Source organism: Pholis gunnellus, assembly GCF_910591455.1.
Source record: "Pholis gunnellus genome assembly, chromosome: 11".
In the NCBI taxonomy this organism is placed as follows: Eukaryota; Metazoa; Chordata; class Actinopteri; order Perciformes; family Pholidae; genus Pholis; species Pholis gunnellus.
The window spans coordinates 14,671,354-14,688,656 of record NC_136538.1 but is presented as its reverse complement, the minus strand read 5'-3'; the positions used below and the strand labels follow the sequence as shown (position 1 = coordinate 14,688,656).

General features: G+C 47.2%; 1 protein-coding gene across 1 annotated transcript in view; it reads right to left on the bottom strand.

The window, feature by feature from the left end:
• zmiz1a (zinc finger, MIZ-type containing 1a) overlaps positions 1–17,303 on the bottom strand; it is a 71,265-nt gene that overhangs the window by 15,125 nt on the left and 38,837 nt on the right. Inside the window, exons 2-4 of the mRNA XM_079169355.1 lie at positions 13,321–13,429; positions 10,501–10,614; positions 7,713–7,818 (exon numbers count right to left, since the gene is read on the bottom strand). Coding sequence (XP_079025481.1) covers positions 7,713–7,818; positions 10,501–10,614; positions 13,321–13,389 — 289 coding nt within the window. The 5' untranslated portion in view covers positions 13,390–13,429. The remainder of the gene's footprint in view (positions 1–7,712; positions 7,819–10,500; positions 10,615–13,320; positions 13,430–17,303) is intronic.

Below are 17,303 nucleotides of genomic sequence, written 5' to 3'. Positions count from 1 at the left end.
AAGACGAGAGTCGCCCGGGGCGCCGGGAGCTCCACCCTCGCTGCTATCAATACCCGACATCAGTTCGTCCTACCAGAAATTCCTCTCTCAACTCTCTCTCAGCAGACTCTAACGCAACTTAACTTTGCCCACTTGCTCTCAGTGGGGAGGAGGGAGGGGCGACAAGCGTGTCAATGATTCACAAAAATGAGCAGAAACTAAATTGCACAGGCCGCACAACATACAGTTCAAAGTCAAATGTCACACGGATGAGTCACTAAACGAGCCTGATGGGAGGTAGTCAAGAGAGGAGTCACGGGAGGTCACGGAAGTGTGGAGAGTAAGCGAGACAAACACAGCTTTTGAGCCAGGGAGTCAGGAGGAAGGCTGGAGGGGGGGGGGGGGGGGGGGAAGCAGCTGCATGTGGCTGTGGTGTTGAGGATGCAGACGGTTTCAGCGGTTTACACCCTGCTCGGGCTAACAGGAAGTGCTGCAGCTCCACAACAGCTTGCTGGAAGTCGTATTGTTTTATAGCTTCCTACGTAGGTCAACGGAAGATTGGGTAATTGTTCGCGGGAGCCATTAAGTTGTCAGCTTTTAAGGTTAAACGCTGATTGTACCCCCCCCCCCCCTGCAGCATCATGTTGCTTTTATTGCCTCTTTACTCCTTTTCATGTGAAGGCAGTGTTGTTTTCCTTTATGAGATACAGACACACACGTTTGTCAGTGACAGGTACATTTCATACTTCTAAACGTCAATGGAAGAGTGAAACAGAGAGCAGGCCTTTGTGTGCGCTGATCTAACTACATCGTGCTTCCATGACTACACTCCCCCTCCCTGTCTCCTAACGAGGGGACAGGCAGACAGGCTCTGGCTCCGAGCACAGGTCAACAACTTAAAAAAAAAAAAAGGATCCACATTGGGAAAGTGGGTCATCTTCTCCTGACACAGAGGCACATACACTGACGCACATACACTTGCACTCTGAACACAGACATGGAATCGTGCTCTTTTAGGAAGATGCTGCCCAGTCACTGGGACTCAATGTTACCTCTTTACAACAGTGGAATCATTACGGCATTTGTGTATGTGTGTAATGTCAAATAAACTACACCCAAACTGACAAAAGCAAACGTAGCTTGTTCTTCTATCTTTGTGAGAACTAAAGAAGTAAAACTCTTTAAATCCACAGCCTTGATACTCAACATAAAAGACCAAAACATAACCACAACCTCAACTGTAACACTTACCCACAGAGCCCAGAAATAAGCCAAGAAATTACCAACACACACAGACAAACACCCCATTCAGAATAACCCTGTGACAGAACAGCATGTAGGTCAACCTGTGGTCAGCTGATCTGCCCTGATCCTGTCAGTGCTTTAGACTACACTCACACACAACATAGATGCCCTTGTTATTTATGGCCTAAATTACAGCTGCAACAGACACAGCAATGGGAAAAGCACAGTTGAAATTAAAAGTTTTGCCAAATATGCAAGAGTATATATAAAGAGAAAACAAGACAAATTCTGCTTCAATCACTGCATTTATAATTGTGTCATCTTGGACCTGAATCCTCTCCTCTACTGGCCTGTTAACCTCTGATCTTGCCCCAAGCATGCAAACACACTCAAAAAAAAAAAAGCTTTGTGCAGACAAACACACATGGACAGCAGACACACACACACACACACACACACACACACACACACACTTACCCAGAGCCAAGCAAAGTCCCTGCACATCTCATCTTATTCCCTTCATAGCGCAGTGAAAAGACTCAAGTGTCACAAATGCTCCTGTTCCCGCAGAGGCCAGTGGCAACTCTCAAAGCTTTTGCTGCTTCCAAGCCTCCTGCCTGCGCCTTATCACTCTCACTCTCTGCACATATCCCTTACTCTGCTCACTCTCTTTCTTTCTTTCTTTCTTTCTTTCTTTCTTACTTCCTCCTCTGTCTTCCTCTCTTCTTTGCTTTTGCTCACTCTCTTTTCTCCCTTCTCTCCCCCTTGCTCTCTGATCTGTCTTTTTCCCCCTGTCCAGCTTCTGCACAATGCACATCAATTATTCAGAGGCAGTCTCCCGGCTTCTCCGGCTTATCCAATCAGAGCGGGGCTCTGCACTAATGGGCTCCTGCTGTACCTGCTACCGGCTCCAACACACTCTCGAGACTGCAGGGGGGGGGGGGGGGAGAGAGGAATAGACAGAGGGAGCAGAGGAGACAGGCAAGGAGGAGCGAGGACGAGAGGAAGCGATAAAGACAGCGAGCCGACGCAGACAAACAGGAGTAGAGATAGAGAAGGCAAGATATTCCAGTGGTTCTCACCTCTGTCATGAGCTGCTGTTATTGATGTGCGCTGCCTACAGTCTGTGTAGCGCTCCGTTGCCCTGTTTCTCTAAGCTGCCATCACACACTTAAGACAGTGCACACAGAAACACACACATGCACAATATAGCAGCGTGTCAGGAAGGGTAAAAAAAAAAAAGAGGAAACAGCGCAAAAAAATCTGCAAGATTGCAAACTTGCATAGATGGGTGGAGCTCATAGCTGACTGAAAGCCAATGCATGAGCGAGGAAGTGGGAGAAGAAGAAAGTATGAGATGTAAAGATCAATCTATTGAGGCGGACATATAGTAAATGATTGGCCCTATCAGGGGACTCCTGCCTGCAGAACAATCTAACCCGACACCGTCCCCTTGTCTTCATCAGAGGCCACTTTGTAAATCCAACTAACAAGACACATCAGAGACTCGCAGAATATCTGAGTGCGACTGAATTAAAGAAGAGCCAAGATGAGGGTGAATCGGAGTTCATCTCGTCTTCGCCCGCCCCCCCCCGACATGAGCCGACAAGGTGAAAAAATAAACAATCTGGATGAATGAACGGGAAAGCGCCCAGCTGTCATTGTTCCCTCTCTCTCTCCTTACCTAAATGTTGAGATGTGCAGTGCAGCCCAAAGAGCGGGGAAAGCCCGCCGGCCTCGTGACATCAGAGGGAAGTTGTCTTTTGTGTGACAGACACACTCACTCATCAGCGGTTTCACAAATGTCCCACGCAGAATTGAAACACAGACAACGGAAGGCATTGTTGGACAGAAGTGTGAATTGAAGGGGTGCATCTAAAGCCCCTTGGGGGACGATGTGTGAGGGGGGGAGAGTCCTGAGGTGTGGGTGCCAGATCAGTCAACCCTGCACAAAAGGGGGGATTTAAATCATTTGCTCATCCGGTTTTTGAGAAGAACAAAAGTCTTCTGTGTTTGGAGTGCTACTGCGCTACCAGCTCAGCTGGGATATTACCAAAATGAATTTACTTGCAACTGTGTAAACCAAACCAATTAAAGTAGCGCGTGATAGAGGATCCAATCAGCCAGAGGCAGCAAATGCAGCTACCCTAATAAGTATTTCCCCACGAGCTTCACTTCTATAAACTTAATAGTGAAGTTCTGAGGGTAGTTTTGGGTTGCAAAGAGGTTTCATCATCTAAGGCGAACCACTGGAGAGTGTCAGAGGAGAGGCCCGCCTGCTAAAAATAAACCCTGTTTCCTGTTAATAATTCAGCCCGCTGCTCTTACTCAGCAGTAATCAAATATAAAAGTCTGTAAGGTTGATTGGGTCAGTAACAAAGGATGCCTACACCTTCCTCTAGTTCTACACACGCAGCTCAAAGTTGGAAAGAAAGACCGGGCGAGAAAATCAATCAAGTGAAAGTAAATTGAGACAGATAAGTGGAAGACATGTTGTAGGCCAAATGAGGAGACAGAGGATGTGTGTGTGTGTGCGTGTGCAGACACTCACACACTGTGAAATGAGTCTACACAAAGTCTTTTTTTCAGCTGGATTATGGGAGTTATGTGTTGGTGTTTTTGTGAGCTGTGTGTGTGTGTGTATGCGTGTGTGTTGTTCACAGGGTATGGAGTGAGTTACAGCCACACCCTGGAAGTTTTGTGTAGTGGCTGTTTTCCTGAGAGCGCTGACAAATCATGCAGTTCTGCTGCGACAATTTGTTTTTTAATGTCAGATGTGAGTGGGTGGGGGAATTTTACAAACCACCCAGAACAAAGCGAAGCTCTTTTCATCATATTTTTCGTCTCCAAACACTCTTCCTAATCAGCCGATGAAGAGAAACTAAAAAGTGTATATAAAGGGATCCTAAAAAAATCACCCGCTGTTTGACTGAAACGATAAGCATTCACTCCTGAAGCTTAGCCTCCTGATAACATGCGAGGAGATCGAATCATCATATCCTTGAGCAAGACAGATGAACAACAAGCAGAAACCTGACTTAAACATTAAAATAGGTTTCAAAGAACATAGCGATCATTCCAGGGAGCAGCTACCTTTAATCCAGAGCGTGTCAAGTCATGTTGAAAACATAATACACAGACTGAGTCACACTTAAGACTCACTTTCATCTATTTTAAACTTAACGGGGGGGGGGGGCATCGTCAAGAAGAAGAGGCAAGAAAGTTGGCATATCTTGTCATAATGACAATTCTGTAGGTTTATTATTGGTGCTCTTGCTTCCTAAAGAAAGAGATAACAAACTGTTATGAGCTTGAAGACAACGGTGACAGATTCGCAGAGGAAGGAAACGCTAAAACCCTTGACAGATTATTTGCCTAATCTGATTTGGTGTCTGCTGAACTTCACAGTAACCCAACAGCTCAGAGTCTATTAGTGTTTGTAGGGCAGCAGCACACCGATTATCTAATGAGCCTCTCGGTTGGACATTTTATAGCCGACTACAGATTATTAGGGGGAAAACATACAAACATACATACTCTAGATTTAAAATTAAACTGGATTTTTTTTTTTAAAACTGCATTTGACAAAGAAGTGGCGTTCATCAAGTGTGATGCCACAAAAAGATAAAAAACCTCAAAGTTGTTCTTTTCAAGAGAGTGAACTACATAAATGCTAGCTGCTAGTAAGTATGATAACTGTTAGTAAGTATGCTAGCTGCTAGTAAGTATGCTCGCTGTTAGTAAGTATGCTAGCTGTTAGTAAGTATGCTAGCTGCTAGTAAGTATGCTAGCTGTTAGTAAGTATGCTAGCTGCTAGTAAGTATGCTAGCTGTTAGTAAGTGCTAGCTGCTAGTAAGTATGCTAGCTGTTAGTGAGTATGCTAGCTGTTAGTAAGTATGCTAGCTGCTAGATGCTAGTAAGTATGCTAGCTGCTAGTATGCTAACGGCGTCAAAGCTGTGTATTCCCCGCTGGCACTGAGAGTTAACAGTGCTAATGCTAGCTCGCCTAACAGCAGATAAGTCTCTTCGCTGGTTGATTCCAGATTAGAGCAGCACGCTAATCCCTAAAGCCTCACTGGAGGGTCACAATCTCCAGACAGCTCGTTGGCAGCAGTCTGCTGTTGCTGAAAAATCTCTCGACAGGTCTCACAGGGCAGCAGTTTTTATGGTGGGAGAAGTACAACTTTAGGCGTTTGTAGTTTGTTCATGCGTTCTCTTACTTGGAGTGACGACAGTGACAGGCGAACACGTGCAAAAAGCAAATAGTAAACACTGTAAATACTGCAGATCTGTTTACTCTCTAGTAGCCTCTCTACTTACTTACTGGAGGTCATACATTCATTTGTTTCCTGATTCATTTAGAGTAAATCGAGCGTTTTGTACTTGTAGTGAGTATTACACACGTCGAGTTAACTTTGCAACATCTCAAGTTGTAAAAGTGTTTTTAAAAAAAAGAGAAAAAGTAGGGGTAGCAATAATTGCTTCATCAATTTCCTCTTTAACTGATGCTCCGAAAAGAAAGGGTCAGTGTGATTGATCTGCAGTCTTAAGAGTATGCCTCCTCCCCAGAGGAGCCCTGCAGAGAGCAGCCCAGACTGCTTGGCCCTCGTCTGGGCTCTCAGGTGTCAGATTCGCGGCCCTCTGTCGCCATGCAGGCTGTCAGAAGATTGTGCTGGGCCTGCACAATTTAGCACACATTCATGCATGTGCACACACACACACACACACACACACACACACACAGTAAAAATAGGACCATACAGACAGATTTAACAGGGCAGTGAAAACCTAATGCTTCTCTGCATCCTTGTTGATGCATTATGAGCGCATGCATGTGTCTTGGAGTTCAAGTGTGCATCACGTCTTCTCTGCCCCCCCCCCCCATCTGCTTTCTCAGACAGACGTCCTTGTGAGGGAGGTAAGAAGGATGTTCAGTGAGTAAGACCTGCCCTGAGTCACATCTGCCTTCCTCTCCGACAGCCCGCCTGCCTCGTTTGATGACTGGCTGCATCATACCCCCCCCACACACACACACACATACACCCCATACCCGCATAATTACACTACAGTTCCCATTTGTCCGCTGTGCATAAACAGCTTTTCCTGAAACCCAGTGCTGTCTTCTATTAGATCCCAGAACCATCAAGCAGGCCTGAGGATGATTCTGGCTGTCAGTCGGGCTCAGACGGCCAGCCAGTCCGAGCCATGCCCGGACAACAATCACATTATCCCAACACAGGAACACAGACAGAGAGAGAGAAATACAGCAATCAATATCGTACACTGACGTCTGTCTGACCACTTAAGTTCCTCCCAACAAGATGCTCCCCTCCACAAACTGAAAGAGGATATTCAAGCTCCAGCAAATGTTCATATCACAGGATTGTGTGAGCGTGAAACAGCAGAGAGCGATACATTTCTGCCTTCTGCACATCCAGTAGCAACACATTGCATCTCAGGAATTGTGGGATATGATTTCAGAGAGTTGCGGTTGCTGTCACTGCAGTTGCGAAAACAGTGACATATTCGCCTTGCCAGAAAAAAAACACCAACACAGAAATCACACAGTTTAATCAAAATATTTGACTCTCGGTACTGCCACTTATGTAACTGCAGAAACAAGAGTTTATCTGCGCTCTGACTGGCTGGCTACGGCTTCGTCAGGCAGAGTGAGTGGTCCAGCACACATCAGCGACACCTCCCCAGCCATCCATCTCTCTCTCTCTCTCTCCTCTCTCCCGCCTCTGCACATTTCACTTTGACAAATGTACAAGAACAGGCCGCTCCTGCAGGACGGTGGGAGGTGGGGAGGGGAGGTATGGATCGGGGGGAAATTGGATTTGATAGATAAATGTCTGAGGATAGCATTACTGCTCTCTCTTTCTCTCTCTCTCGCTTTGTGTGTGTGTGTGTGTGTGTCTGTGTGTGCACGCACATATGCATACATGTGAGTGTGCACGGGCTCATGTGGAAAGACTGTTGAGTAGACCGTTTTCGTGAGGCTACCACCCGGACGGCTCATCTCAATAGCACATTAATGTTTAATGGGGGACTAAAAATATCTGACATTATAATGCTCTACGGGCTTTTTGGTGTGATGTCTGTGGTCGCAGTCGCAGATCCACAAACCACAGATTCACGGCAACCTTATTTGTTTTTAAAGCGTCGACAAGAACAAAAATAATATGCAAATTAAACTTGTCTGTTAGCATGACTTTACATAGTGCTCAAAACATAACAAGCAGCTACGTTGTGCACTCGTGGACTGAGCAGAGTAATGAAGGGGGGAACACTTCTGACTGGATCACGACTTAAGCCAAACAGCCATTTGTTTCAATTGTTTTATTTCATGAAAGAAAAAGTGAATAAATCCAGCATGGAGAACAATGAGCACTCTGTCGCCGCTGTCTCGCGAGTCAACAGCAGTAAATGGGATGATGTATGAGCATGCGTTTCCGCTGGCGTTTTAGTAAAGTGCTGGGCCTTACCTGCGGACTTGGGAGTGAATTTGTCCCTGTTGGCAGCACACACAGCCAGCAACCGGTAGCCCAGATCCAAGTCATACCCCTGCTGAGCAGCGACGCGACTCACCACCTGGAGGAAGAGCAATGCATCCTTTAGGCTCTCTAAGATGAGCATTGTAGCAATTGTTTTGCAATCAATACATCATTTAAAATACATCATCGCAATCTATCTGTCTATCTATCCATCACTTTGTTTTGCTACCATACAATATTGATGCTAAATCAACAGTAAGCCACAGCTAAGGCATCTTAATCCTTCCACTTTTCTGACTTGTGCGAGTATCTTTGAGCCAGTGATCTCACTGAACTTCCTTTTTCTCCAGACAAACACGCATTCAACACAAGACACGGTGAGATTGAACGTGGAGTCTGCCGTCTGGGACGAGTCTGACGACTGCAGCAACCTCCAAGAGAGGTGAGAGAGCCAAACCACAGAGCCGAGTCTCTGAAAGGTCATCATCAAACAAGCCCGCTCCGGCCCCAAAGTGAACAGTTTGTCCCTGACTAAAGGTTGCCAGTTGAATTACCCAGACAGACCAGGAAAATGTGGAAATAATAGGTATTGGTATAGCTAAACTGACCACTTTAACTGTGTGTGTGTGTGTGTGTGTGTGTGTGTGTGTGTGTGTGTGTGTGTGTGTGTCAGAGGACGGTGTAGAGGGAAAGTGAGTAAAGTACTTCTCAGCAGCATCCCCTGAGGGTACAGAGGTTAAAATCCTCCTTTTCCCTCCAATTTGGAGAGGAACCAGTCCTCGGCTGTAAGGTTTTTAATACTCCTTTTGTGACTTCAAAAAGAGGTCGAACATTTACGGGACATGAAGCAGGAGCCTCCCAGACTTTAATACAACCTTAAAGGGGACGCTGAGTGACGTTAAACAGGACTCGGGAGACAGGGGTAAATCATTATTAGAAAGGAAACCCCTTCTCTTTTATCTGCTTACAGATGGCAACTCCTCTGCTCCCTCTGACCCGAAAACACACATTACCGTTAACAAGGTCAGCTGGGGTGCCTCTTAGAGAGCACACATAACAGCTAGCAGTGACCATAAAGTGCCTTTGTCACAAGTAATACGGCTGCTGAGCACTGAATGAAGAACCCTGGAAATGACGTCAATAAACAGGGTTTATTTGATGATCCTAGTTAAGAGACGGCAATATAAAATTCTACAGTTTCAGTTAATCATAGTGAATTTATTTTAAGCTGTTAAGGAGACTTTTTTTTTTTTTTTTTTAGCTCACAACATAATCTATTCAAGCCAACCATATTATGCAAACAATGGACGAGGAATGGTGTTGCTGTCAATCGTTTCATTTCCTGCGCGAGCGCGTCTGCCCTGCAGTTTGTACGAGGCAGGCAGCCAGCTTACAGAGGCTAGCATAGATTCAACACGGATTTAACAAGCGTTTCACCTCATAAGCCTTTTTTCAGCATAATCTCCCTCCGAGGACGTGCATCCAGGCCCATATTGCTGTCAATATGAGAGCAGTGCTCTGAGAGGTGCTCGAGGGTTACTGGGCCACACTGATATTCTCTATTTGCTGGAGGGGGGAAAATAAGCAGCAGATTTGTAGTTTATTTCTGCTTGTTGTATGTGAAAGACGGCTCCTGGTGAACTAAGAAGCAGAAATAAAGTTGATGTCTGCCTGCACTGACATTACCCTCACTTAGGATACACAGTATACGCAAAGAAAGACGCAAAAGCTCGGTTATGTCATCTTTTATTGGCTCTCTGGAGCCGATGCTCATTCAGCTCCAACCAATCTAACGGGCTGTGATTGATCCACGGTCATCTTTAGAATCCAGCTCAGCTCTCTGACACACAACCAGTGAGGTGACGTCACGAAAACCCTTGAAAGAACGCGAGGACTTGTTGCGCGCCGTAATTCTCCAGATAAGGAGCCGTTTGCTCTCTGAGTGTGATGAAACAATTTGGCTGATGGAAACAGCCCCCATGCTGAGAGGGATCTCAGTGGTGGGCTCTATTGTATAGCTCTTTATCAGCCTTTAAGAGGCTTTTATTGTCATTTACACATTAATGGGCATTTATCTGTTTGCTCGCGCTACCACTTCAGCCGGGGACAATGTTGCTTCGGCGTTTTCAAAGGTTGATCTCAGCGATAGACGCGTGAAACTTTCAATTCTCTGCTCTACAGCCTCTTTCACACTTGTGACTGTGTATGTAAGTGTGTGTGTGTGTGTGTGAGAGAGTGTGTGTTTTCTGACACACCTGGTGCTGGCCAGCTCTCTGGCCCTGTGCCCAGATCGATAAATGCTCGCTGCTGAACTGAATGGCAATAGCCATGGGTGACCGGCTACCCACAGTCATGTTCAAGCCTTTCTTTTACTCATTTGTGTGTGTGTGTGTGTGTGTGTGTGTGTTTAGAGTATGAAGTGGAGAGAAGCAGTGGGTGACAAGGACTTTAACCTCTGTCACTGGCCCCTGACGGCCTGAGCAGCTGCCTTGGATAACTGCAGGATACAAACATGGTGGCCTGCTATGAACTGTTTTTACTCAAATTTGAAGGGAATGAATTGTTTAACCAAATACCAAATGTCAATAGGACTCGGACATGAAGCTCGTTTCAGCTGCTGCACCATCTATGTTAACTTAAAACTTAAAAGTAGACTAAAAGCGTCAGCGGTGGACCAATCCCTTCTCCTAAGTATCCAAAAATCGAATTATTGTTTTGCCCACGTCTCCTAAAAAGTACCTGAAAAACCCAACGAAAACCATAATTACTGTTTGCGTACCGTCAGACATCCCATGAGGCTTTGCTCGAAAGGTCGCTGGAAGGCCCGGGGATCTCCACACCAGTCGAGCAGCTCTGTGGCCGCCGAGTGGAAGTTGGCCGGGTTCTGTAAGTGCTGTGCAAACACAGAGAAGGGAGACTGCCATTAGAAACAATGGGAAATAATGAGCGTTAGTTTTCTTTTTCACATAAGAGTACAAATTGGAAAAACAGTGAAAACCAAATAGTTTCGCAGCCCCGCGCTCTCCCTCCAAACCGCCTCGGTTTAATGTCTTGTGTTTCTGCACAACCCTGTGAGGACCTTGACTCCTTCCAATGTACGCCCTCTCAGGGCTCTGCTGCATTGTGGGAAGAAGATCACACCCGTATCAACAATGATGCCAGTGTTTCCTGCTAATCTCTCTTGGCAACACCCAGCCTTCACCCCCGTGACCCACACAAGCAAACCCAAAAAATCTTTCCCTTCCAATCCTCCTCTCTGCCCGCCTCATTCATTGCCTGTTTTCAGAATGTAACGGAGCCTCGGCACCAGAAGTCCACTGGCTGGCTTGGCCGTGTTCACAAAGAAAACAACCTTGGTCCTGGCAGCTATGTGTGTAGACTCAATACGCGCCGTTGGTGTGGTGTCTAATCTCTTTCAGTCTCAGTCTGTCTCTCTCGCCTGCTCACTGAGGCCTAAAACAGTCGAGTCTTTTCTTCCCAGTGTCTGAAGGCTGCTCGGGCTGGCGGGACACAATAAGCGGTTTTTAAAATTGGGCTCCCTTTCTTCGTGGCTCAGGAGGTTAATAGCTCTGAAATGGGGCAGAGCTGCAGCTCGTTCAGTCGGCGAGATTGAGCCCACTTGAAAGCATTTATTATTCTCATCTGGAGCTGAAGCGTCTTGTTTTGTGTGTTCTTGCAGAGAAGGTAGAACTATTGTCTTTAGGGGGCAGCAGAGGTGAGCGTGTTTTGAAAGGGCAGCGTTTTTTTTTGGCGGTGCGTAACAAAGGGGCTCTTGGGTGCGACCGCTGGCCCGACGCGTCAGGCCTTGGTACTCGCCCGCGGAGAAAGTCTCTGAGGGCTTTCCAACGATATCATGAGCTTCAAGAGAGGCCTTGAGTGGCTCATCTTTTTGGATGTGAAGATTAGCCATTACGGAGCTCGCCGTGGACTCTCAAAGGGGGCCCCGGTGGATGATGAGGAGAGCAGCGGTGACAGAAAGCGATAGATGCTCTTGTTGAGCGAGAGGGAGGAGAAGAGACTGCTCTTAGATGAGTGATATAATCTGGCATTATTGCCGCTTGATGGGAGGCGTATCGGCCTCCAGCGCGAGAGGAATCAGAACTAGCGCAGCGTGGGGCCGTCCGTCTGGATCTGAACTCACAGCTCCTGCTGCTGCAGCGCTCGCCACCGACTCTGCCTGACAACCTCGCCACTGGTGTGAGGGGGAGGACAGCAGAGTGAAATAGTGGCACTGAGGGGTTTTTTTTATTTATTTTTTTGGAGGAGGATGGGCTGTTGTTGCTGCTCAGGGTTGGATGAGGACAAGAACGGGGAGGGGGGGGGGGGGGGGGGGCTGAGACGGCTGAGTGGCAGCGATTGGGGTTTCAGAAGACAAAGAGGCCAGACGTTTGACAGACTGTCCTCTGTAGGATGATGGACTGACTTACCCCCCCCCCCCCCCTTTTTTTTTCCCAGGCCAGCCACGGCTCAGGCTGTTCAGTGCCTACCTGGCCTGCGCTGAAAAACAGCACAACACCTGGCTCTCTGCCAGCAGCTTTCCCTAAAAAAACCAAAACAACACCCTGCTGGCAGAGCCGACCGCCACGAGCTCAGAGCTCGCTGACTAACTCTCCGCCTTTGAAGTCTGCTTTACTACGAATTCTATTACAGCCAGAGTCGAGGAGTATATAAACCCGACTACAATTAGTGCATTTATTAAGCCAGACGCGTTAACTCGGGCTATTTAGGGGCCTATCAGTGACGCCTGAGAAAATAATTGCGGAGGCTTTGTGAAGGGAGTAGCGACAGTTCTGCAAAGAAAGAGCTGACATTTTGGAAACATCGCCACATGCAGTAGAAGTAAGAGCGCTAAGGCAATAAGAGGCTGTTTAGATTATTATAGTGCTCAGGAGTTTAGGTGGTGGTGGTGGTGGTGAGGGGCGGTTAACAGCCGGCACAGAGAAAAGGGATATGTCACCTCATAATCGCGAGCTCAAAGCCCCATCATTCACTGATTCACTGTGAGGCATGGTGTCATACGGATGTTGGGAGATATAAAGGATCACACCCACATAGCGTAAACAAATAAGCCCACAGCCTGCCAGCCTGCCAGGCAGCCAGCGAGTTCTTGTAGACGATTAATCACAGGCAGAGGCGGTAGCCCTGGGTTATGTCTGACTGTGTCTTTCTGTCTGTATCTGTCTGCCGAGGAGTCTCCTGAAAGCTGGCAGTCAAGGAAGCGTTTAAGCAAAACCACAACAAGGGCCGGCGTTACGTCAAGAGTCAGGAACGTGATGTAAGGGCGCACAAGACCAGCAGGGAGAAAGTCTGAAAGTCTCTCTCTCTCTCTCTCTCTCTCTCTCTCTCTCTCTCGCTCTCTCTCGCTCTCTCTCTCTTCCTCTCTCTCTCCCTCCCTCTCTATGACCCTGTGCAACATGATCTGTGTGACTGGAGCTAATGGCCAGAAAACCGATGCCCATATAAGGTGCTGAGAGGAGAAAGCACTGTAGGAGGAGAGAGGAAATGCAGATTCTTGTATCTTTTGCCAACCAGAGTCCATGTCTGCATTTGATTTGTTACTGAATGAAGGTAAAGGAGACTACGGGGTCTCTATACACACCTGTTTGATGCACAGCAGCCTGTCATTGGTCTGCTGGATGTGCCGGTCCATCGATGGTAACGTGTTCATCTTGATGTCTCTACCGGGACACCATTAGAGGTTCTGTGCTCTGTGAAGGAGGAGGAGAGGTACATCTGTTAGAACAGGTTTTTGCCAGGTCACCCATGTAAACAGTCTGTAGCCTATGAAGTTCAAACAACATTTTAGCAGCTCGACAAATGCTTCAAACAGGTAAGACGGCTTGTTAATGCACTGACTCATTGTAGGGCTTGATGCGCCTCAGGCACGCGTCTTTCTTTTTTCTTTTTTTTTTTTTTTGGCAAATGTGTAAAACTGAGATGTTTCACAGCAGCTCTTTTAATGACAAACAGAAACATGATGGAACAGGAAGAACACTTTGTTGCTTTCTGAGGGGAAAGAAAATCGAACGCTCACTGCAACCAACAAAAGGACATAAACTGTTATCTCTCTTTAAAAGAAGCACAGCTCACAGGTTATCAGTGTGGCATAGACAACACATTTATACCCACATCTAACAGCCGATACGGTTTAGCATCTCTTTCTCTCTTTCTGTGTGTGTGTGTGTGTGTGTTCACACACACAGTGTGTCTTCAGCGGCAGAAACGAAAACAATCTCAGGCCCACGTTCATCGCCACATCTCGGAGAAATGGAGGCTGGATTAATAGGTACCGTGCTGCTTTACCAGCGAGACCTCCGTCCCGTGTTTATCTCCATCAGTGTTGGTCCGCCTCACATTCCTCCGCACACAAAAGGCGAACTGAGAGACCACAGGTGGGGGGGTGGGGGGGAGGGGGTTCAGGGATCTAGAAAGCTGCTCAGTACTGATAAAGGGTCCCCCAAGACCCCCTGCTGCGAGAAACAGAGCGAGAGTATGAATACGATGAAAGCATAGTGCTCAGCCGGGGAGTTTTCATGTGTAATGCTCAGTCTGGTGGGCTTATCTCAGAAAGACTATTGCACACACTTTCTGTCTCTCTCACTCTTAACACTCACACACACACACACACACACACACACACACACACACACACACACTTGAGAGCATGTAAACACAAAAGCTTGAATTCTCACTTTGATTAGGCGTAAAGGTAAAACTTCAAAGGAACACTTTGAGAATAAGAGTGTATTACTAATCCTCTGAGCTTAAGCATTACCAGAGTAGAATTACCTGGAGTGCACTCGCACAAAGTCTTAAACAGAGGATACATTGCTCACGTGAGTACGGTGGTGGGTGGGATGGGTGGGCTTGGGGATTCTGGAGCAAATGTGGTCAAGCGGGTGGGCAGCCGTGCGTCTCCTGTCAGGTTAAACGGGCACGACGCTGCAGCAGGTTGCTGTAAATAAAAAGTCCCGACAAAGCGGCTCTGGCCTGAGCGTTATGTGACCGCATGCTTTTGGGTGGCCTAAATCTGCTGTGCTGTCCCTCCCAGCGTCCAGCAGATGTCTCCCTCCCCTGCTCGCTAACCAGCGTTGTCTCCTTCACACACACTACACCCGGAGCAAGTGGTCCAGAGAGGGCTCCTTTAAGCCCTGACAAGTGCTACAAATCCCCTTCAGCGGCCCGGGCAGCTCCACGGACCGCTAACAGGGCACGCGCTCCGGCCCGCCGCTTGCCGTCTGACCTTGTGGCTATTGATTAACTGTTTGGTCTTCAGCTCCCGTTCCTGCTGTCCCAACACACCGGCAGCCAAGACTGAAGAGGAAGGAGGGAGATTGGAGGGGGAGAAATCTGCCTCTTTCACCCAATAATCCCCCCCCTCCCTCCTTCCCTCTTTTGTGCTTTCACAAGGTCCAACACACACACACACACACACACACACACACACACACACACACACACACACACACACACACACACACACACACACACACACACACACACCTTCGCCTCACACAAACGGGCAGTGCTTTTGTTCATCGGTGAAAAGACGGGCCCTCAGGTTCTGAAAGGAAAATGAGTGAGGTGGAAATGCGACTGGCGTGGCGTTGTAACTGAGATAAGAAGTCAATCCACCTGACTGACTGACTGACTGACTGACTGACTGACTGACTGACTGACTGACTGACTGTCCAGGCTGACAGACGCTTAAGCGCCACACCCTCCGCTCAAGGGAGAGAAAAAAAACCGTGTTGCATAACAGACGATGCTTCTGTGGAAACATGGCGGAAGCCCTCCTCCTGCCCCACATCCTTGTTTACTATCAAGATAAAGCACAGTAACCATCATATGAGCAGAAGCAATTGAATGTTTCAACAGAAACTTTTCCTCTTTTCCCACATTTTTTGCTTTGGACTGGGGTTTTTTTGGGAGGGGGGGGGCGGGGGGCTACTGCTGTTGTTGCTTGAGCAAGCTGCTTAATCTTTATTGTCTCCACAACATCTTAATCAGCTCCACTCAGCGCTGCTTACCAGAGGTGCAAAGCAAAGGATTACACGTCCAATTATGCTGTGCACATTACAACCTCCCTTCATACAGCAGTGGGAGGACGCTGCTAGTAACAAACCACAAATAATACTAACATCCGAGGAAGCCTCTGTTTCTTTCTCTCGCTGTCTCGAAAAAACAACGACACACACAGTTTTGTTTGCCTTCCTTCTATCTTTCCTGAGCAAAACAAGCTGGGGGGGGGGGGGGCTTGGGCAAGAAATAAGTGCTCAGAAACAAAAGCAGAGTAATATGAAAAGCACTGGAGTATGGCAGGGAGGGGCAAGAAGGGCCACAGTCAGTGGGGAAAAGAGAGAAAGGAAAACAAAGAGTATTGAAATGATCTCGTCATCACCAGCAGCACACACACACACACACACACACACACACACACACACACACACACATGCAGAGTGTGATCACTCATATGAGTGATTTCTCATTTCAGACAAATGACTACCACCTTTGTCAAGTGCAGCTGGCTTTGTGAGTGTGATGGCTGGTGGGGGTTGCGCAGGAGTTCATAACGCGCTCCAACACTGTGTGTCGTATATATATATATACAAGGAGTACATTAGGAGCAGGGCTGGGAAATATGGTTGGGATGAGCAACAAGATATCAATATTTGTATTGTCCGCACATCAATATATCGATATATTATCAGGACAATGCAATTAGATGCTGAATCACCAGTGAAAATGCCCAATTTAATTTGTTTAGAAATGCTACGTTCGTCCCTTAAGGGGCAATTTGAGGCAAGCTCAAGTACACAATTAATTTATACACATAATAAGATGATAATAATCAATAAAATATAATAAAATAAAGACATAGAGCTAACAAGAAAGTTGTGTGCCTCCGGGCCAACGTACTGTAGCTACATTTTAGTTATGCTGTGGTTTGAATGGGCTCCACAAGCCCTGGAGGGATACAAACACATATTCTATGCATAAAAGATGTTCACTTTAAGTAAAGTAATTACGGCTTTGCATGCAAAACTATGGAAAAACAACATTTTTGGCGCTGTATTCTGAGCAGTCTATCCTGTATGTAAAGTGTAGAGGGCAGTGCTGAACAATATAAAGGAGCCAGAGATCATCTTCATTATTCAGCAACGCTCTGAAAAGGGAGAACATAACTATCACTCCTTCTCTCTGGACACGGTGGGGGGGGGATCTTCTCTCCTCCTCCTCCTCCTCGTCTTCAGTTATATGGCCGCAGCTTTTCTTTTCTTTCGCTACGATGTGCTTTTTGCTCCTCTTTTCTATAGCCCTCAGACATCATTAGAGCCACCCAGCATGCGACTCCTTTCCACCACCTTCCATTTTCCGTTCTATCATTTTCCTCTCCCCGTCCCTCATATCTCAACCCTCCTGCCACTCTTCCTCCCTCCCTCCCTCCCTCCCTCCCTCGCTCCCTCTCCTTCCTGGGGCCCCGTGCGGGAGCTGCCATAACAGGAGGTGGAATGGATTCATTTGCTCTAATGTGGTTTGGGCTGCAGCGTGGCACGGCACAGAGCGACACTTTCTCCCAGT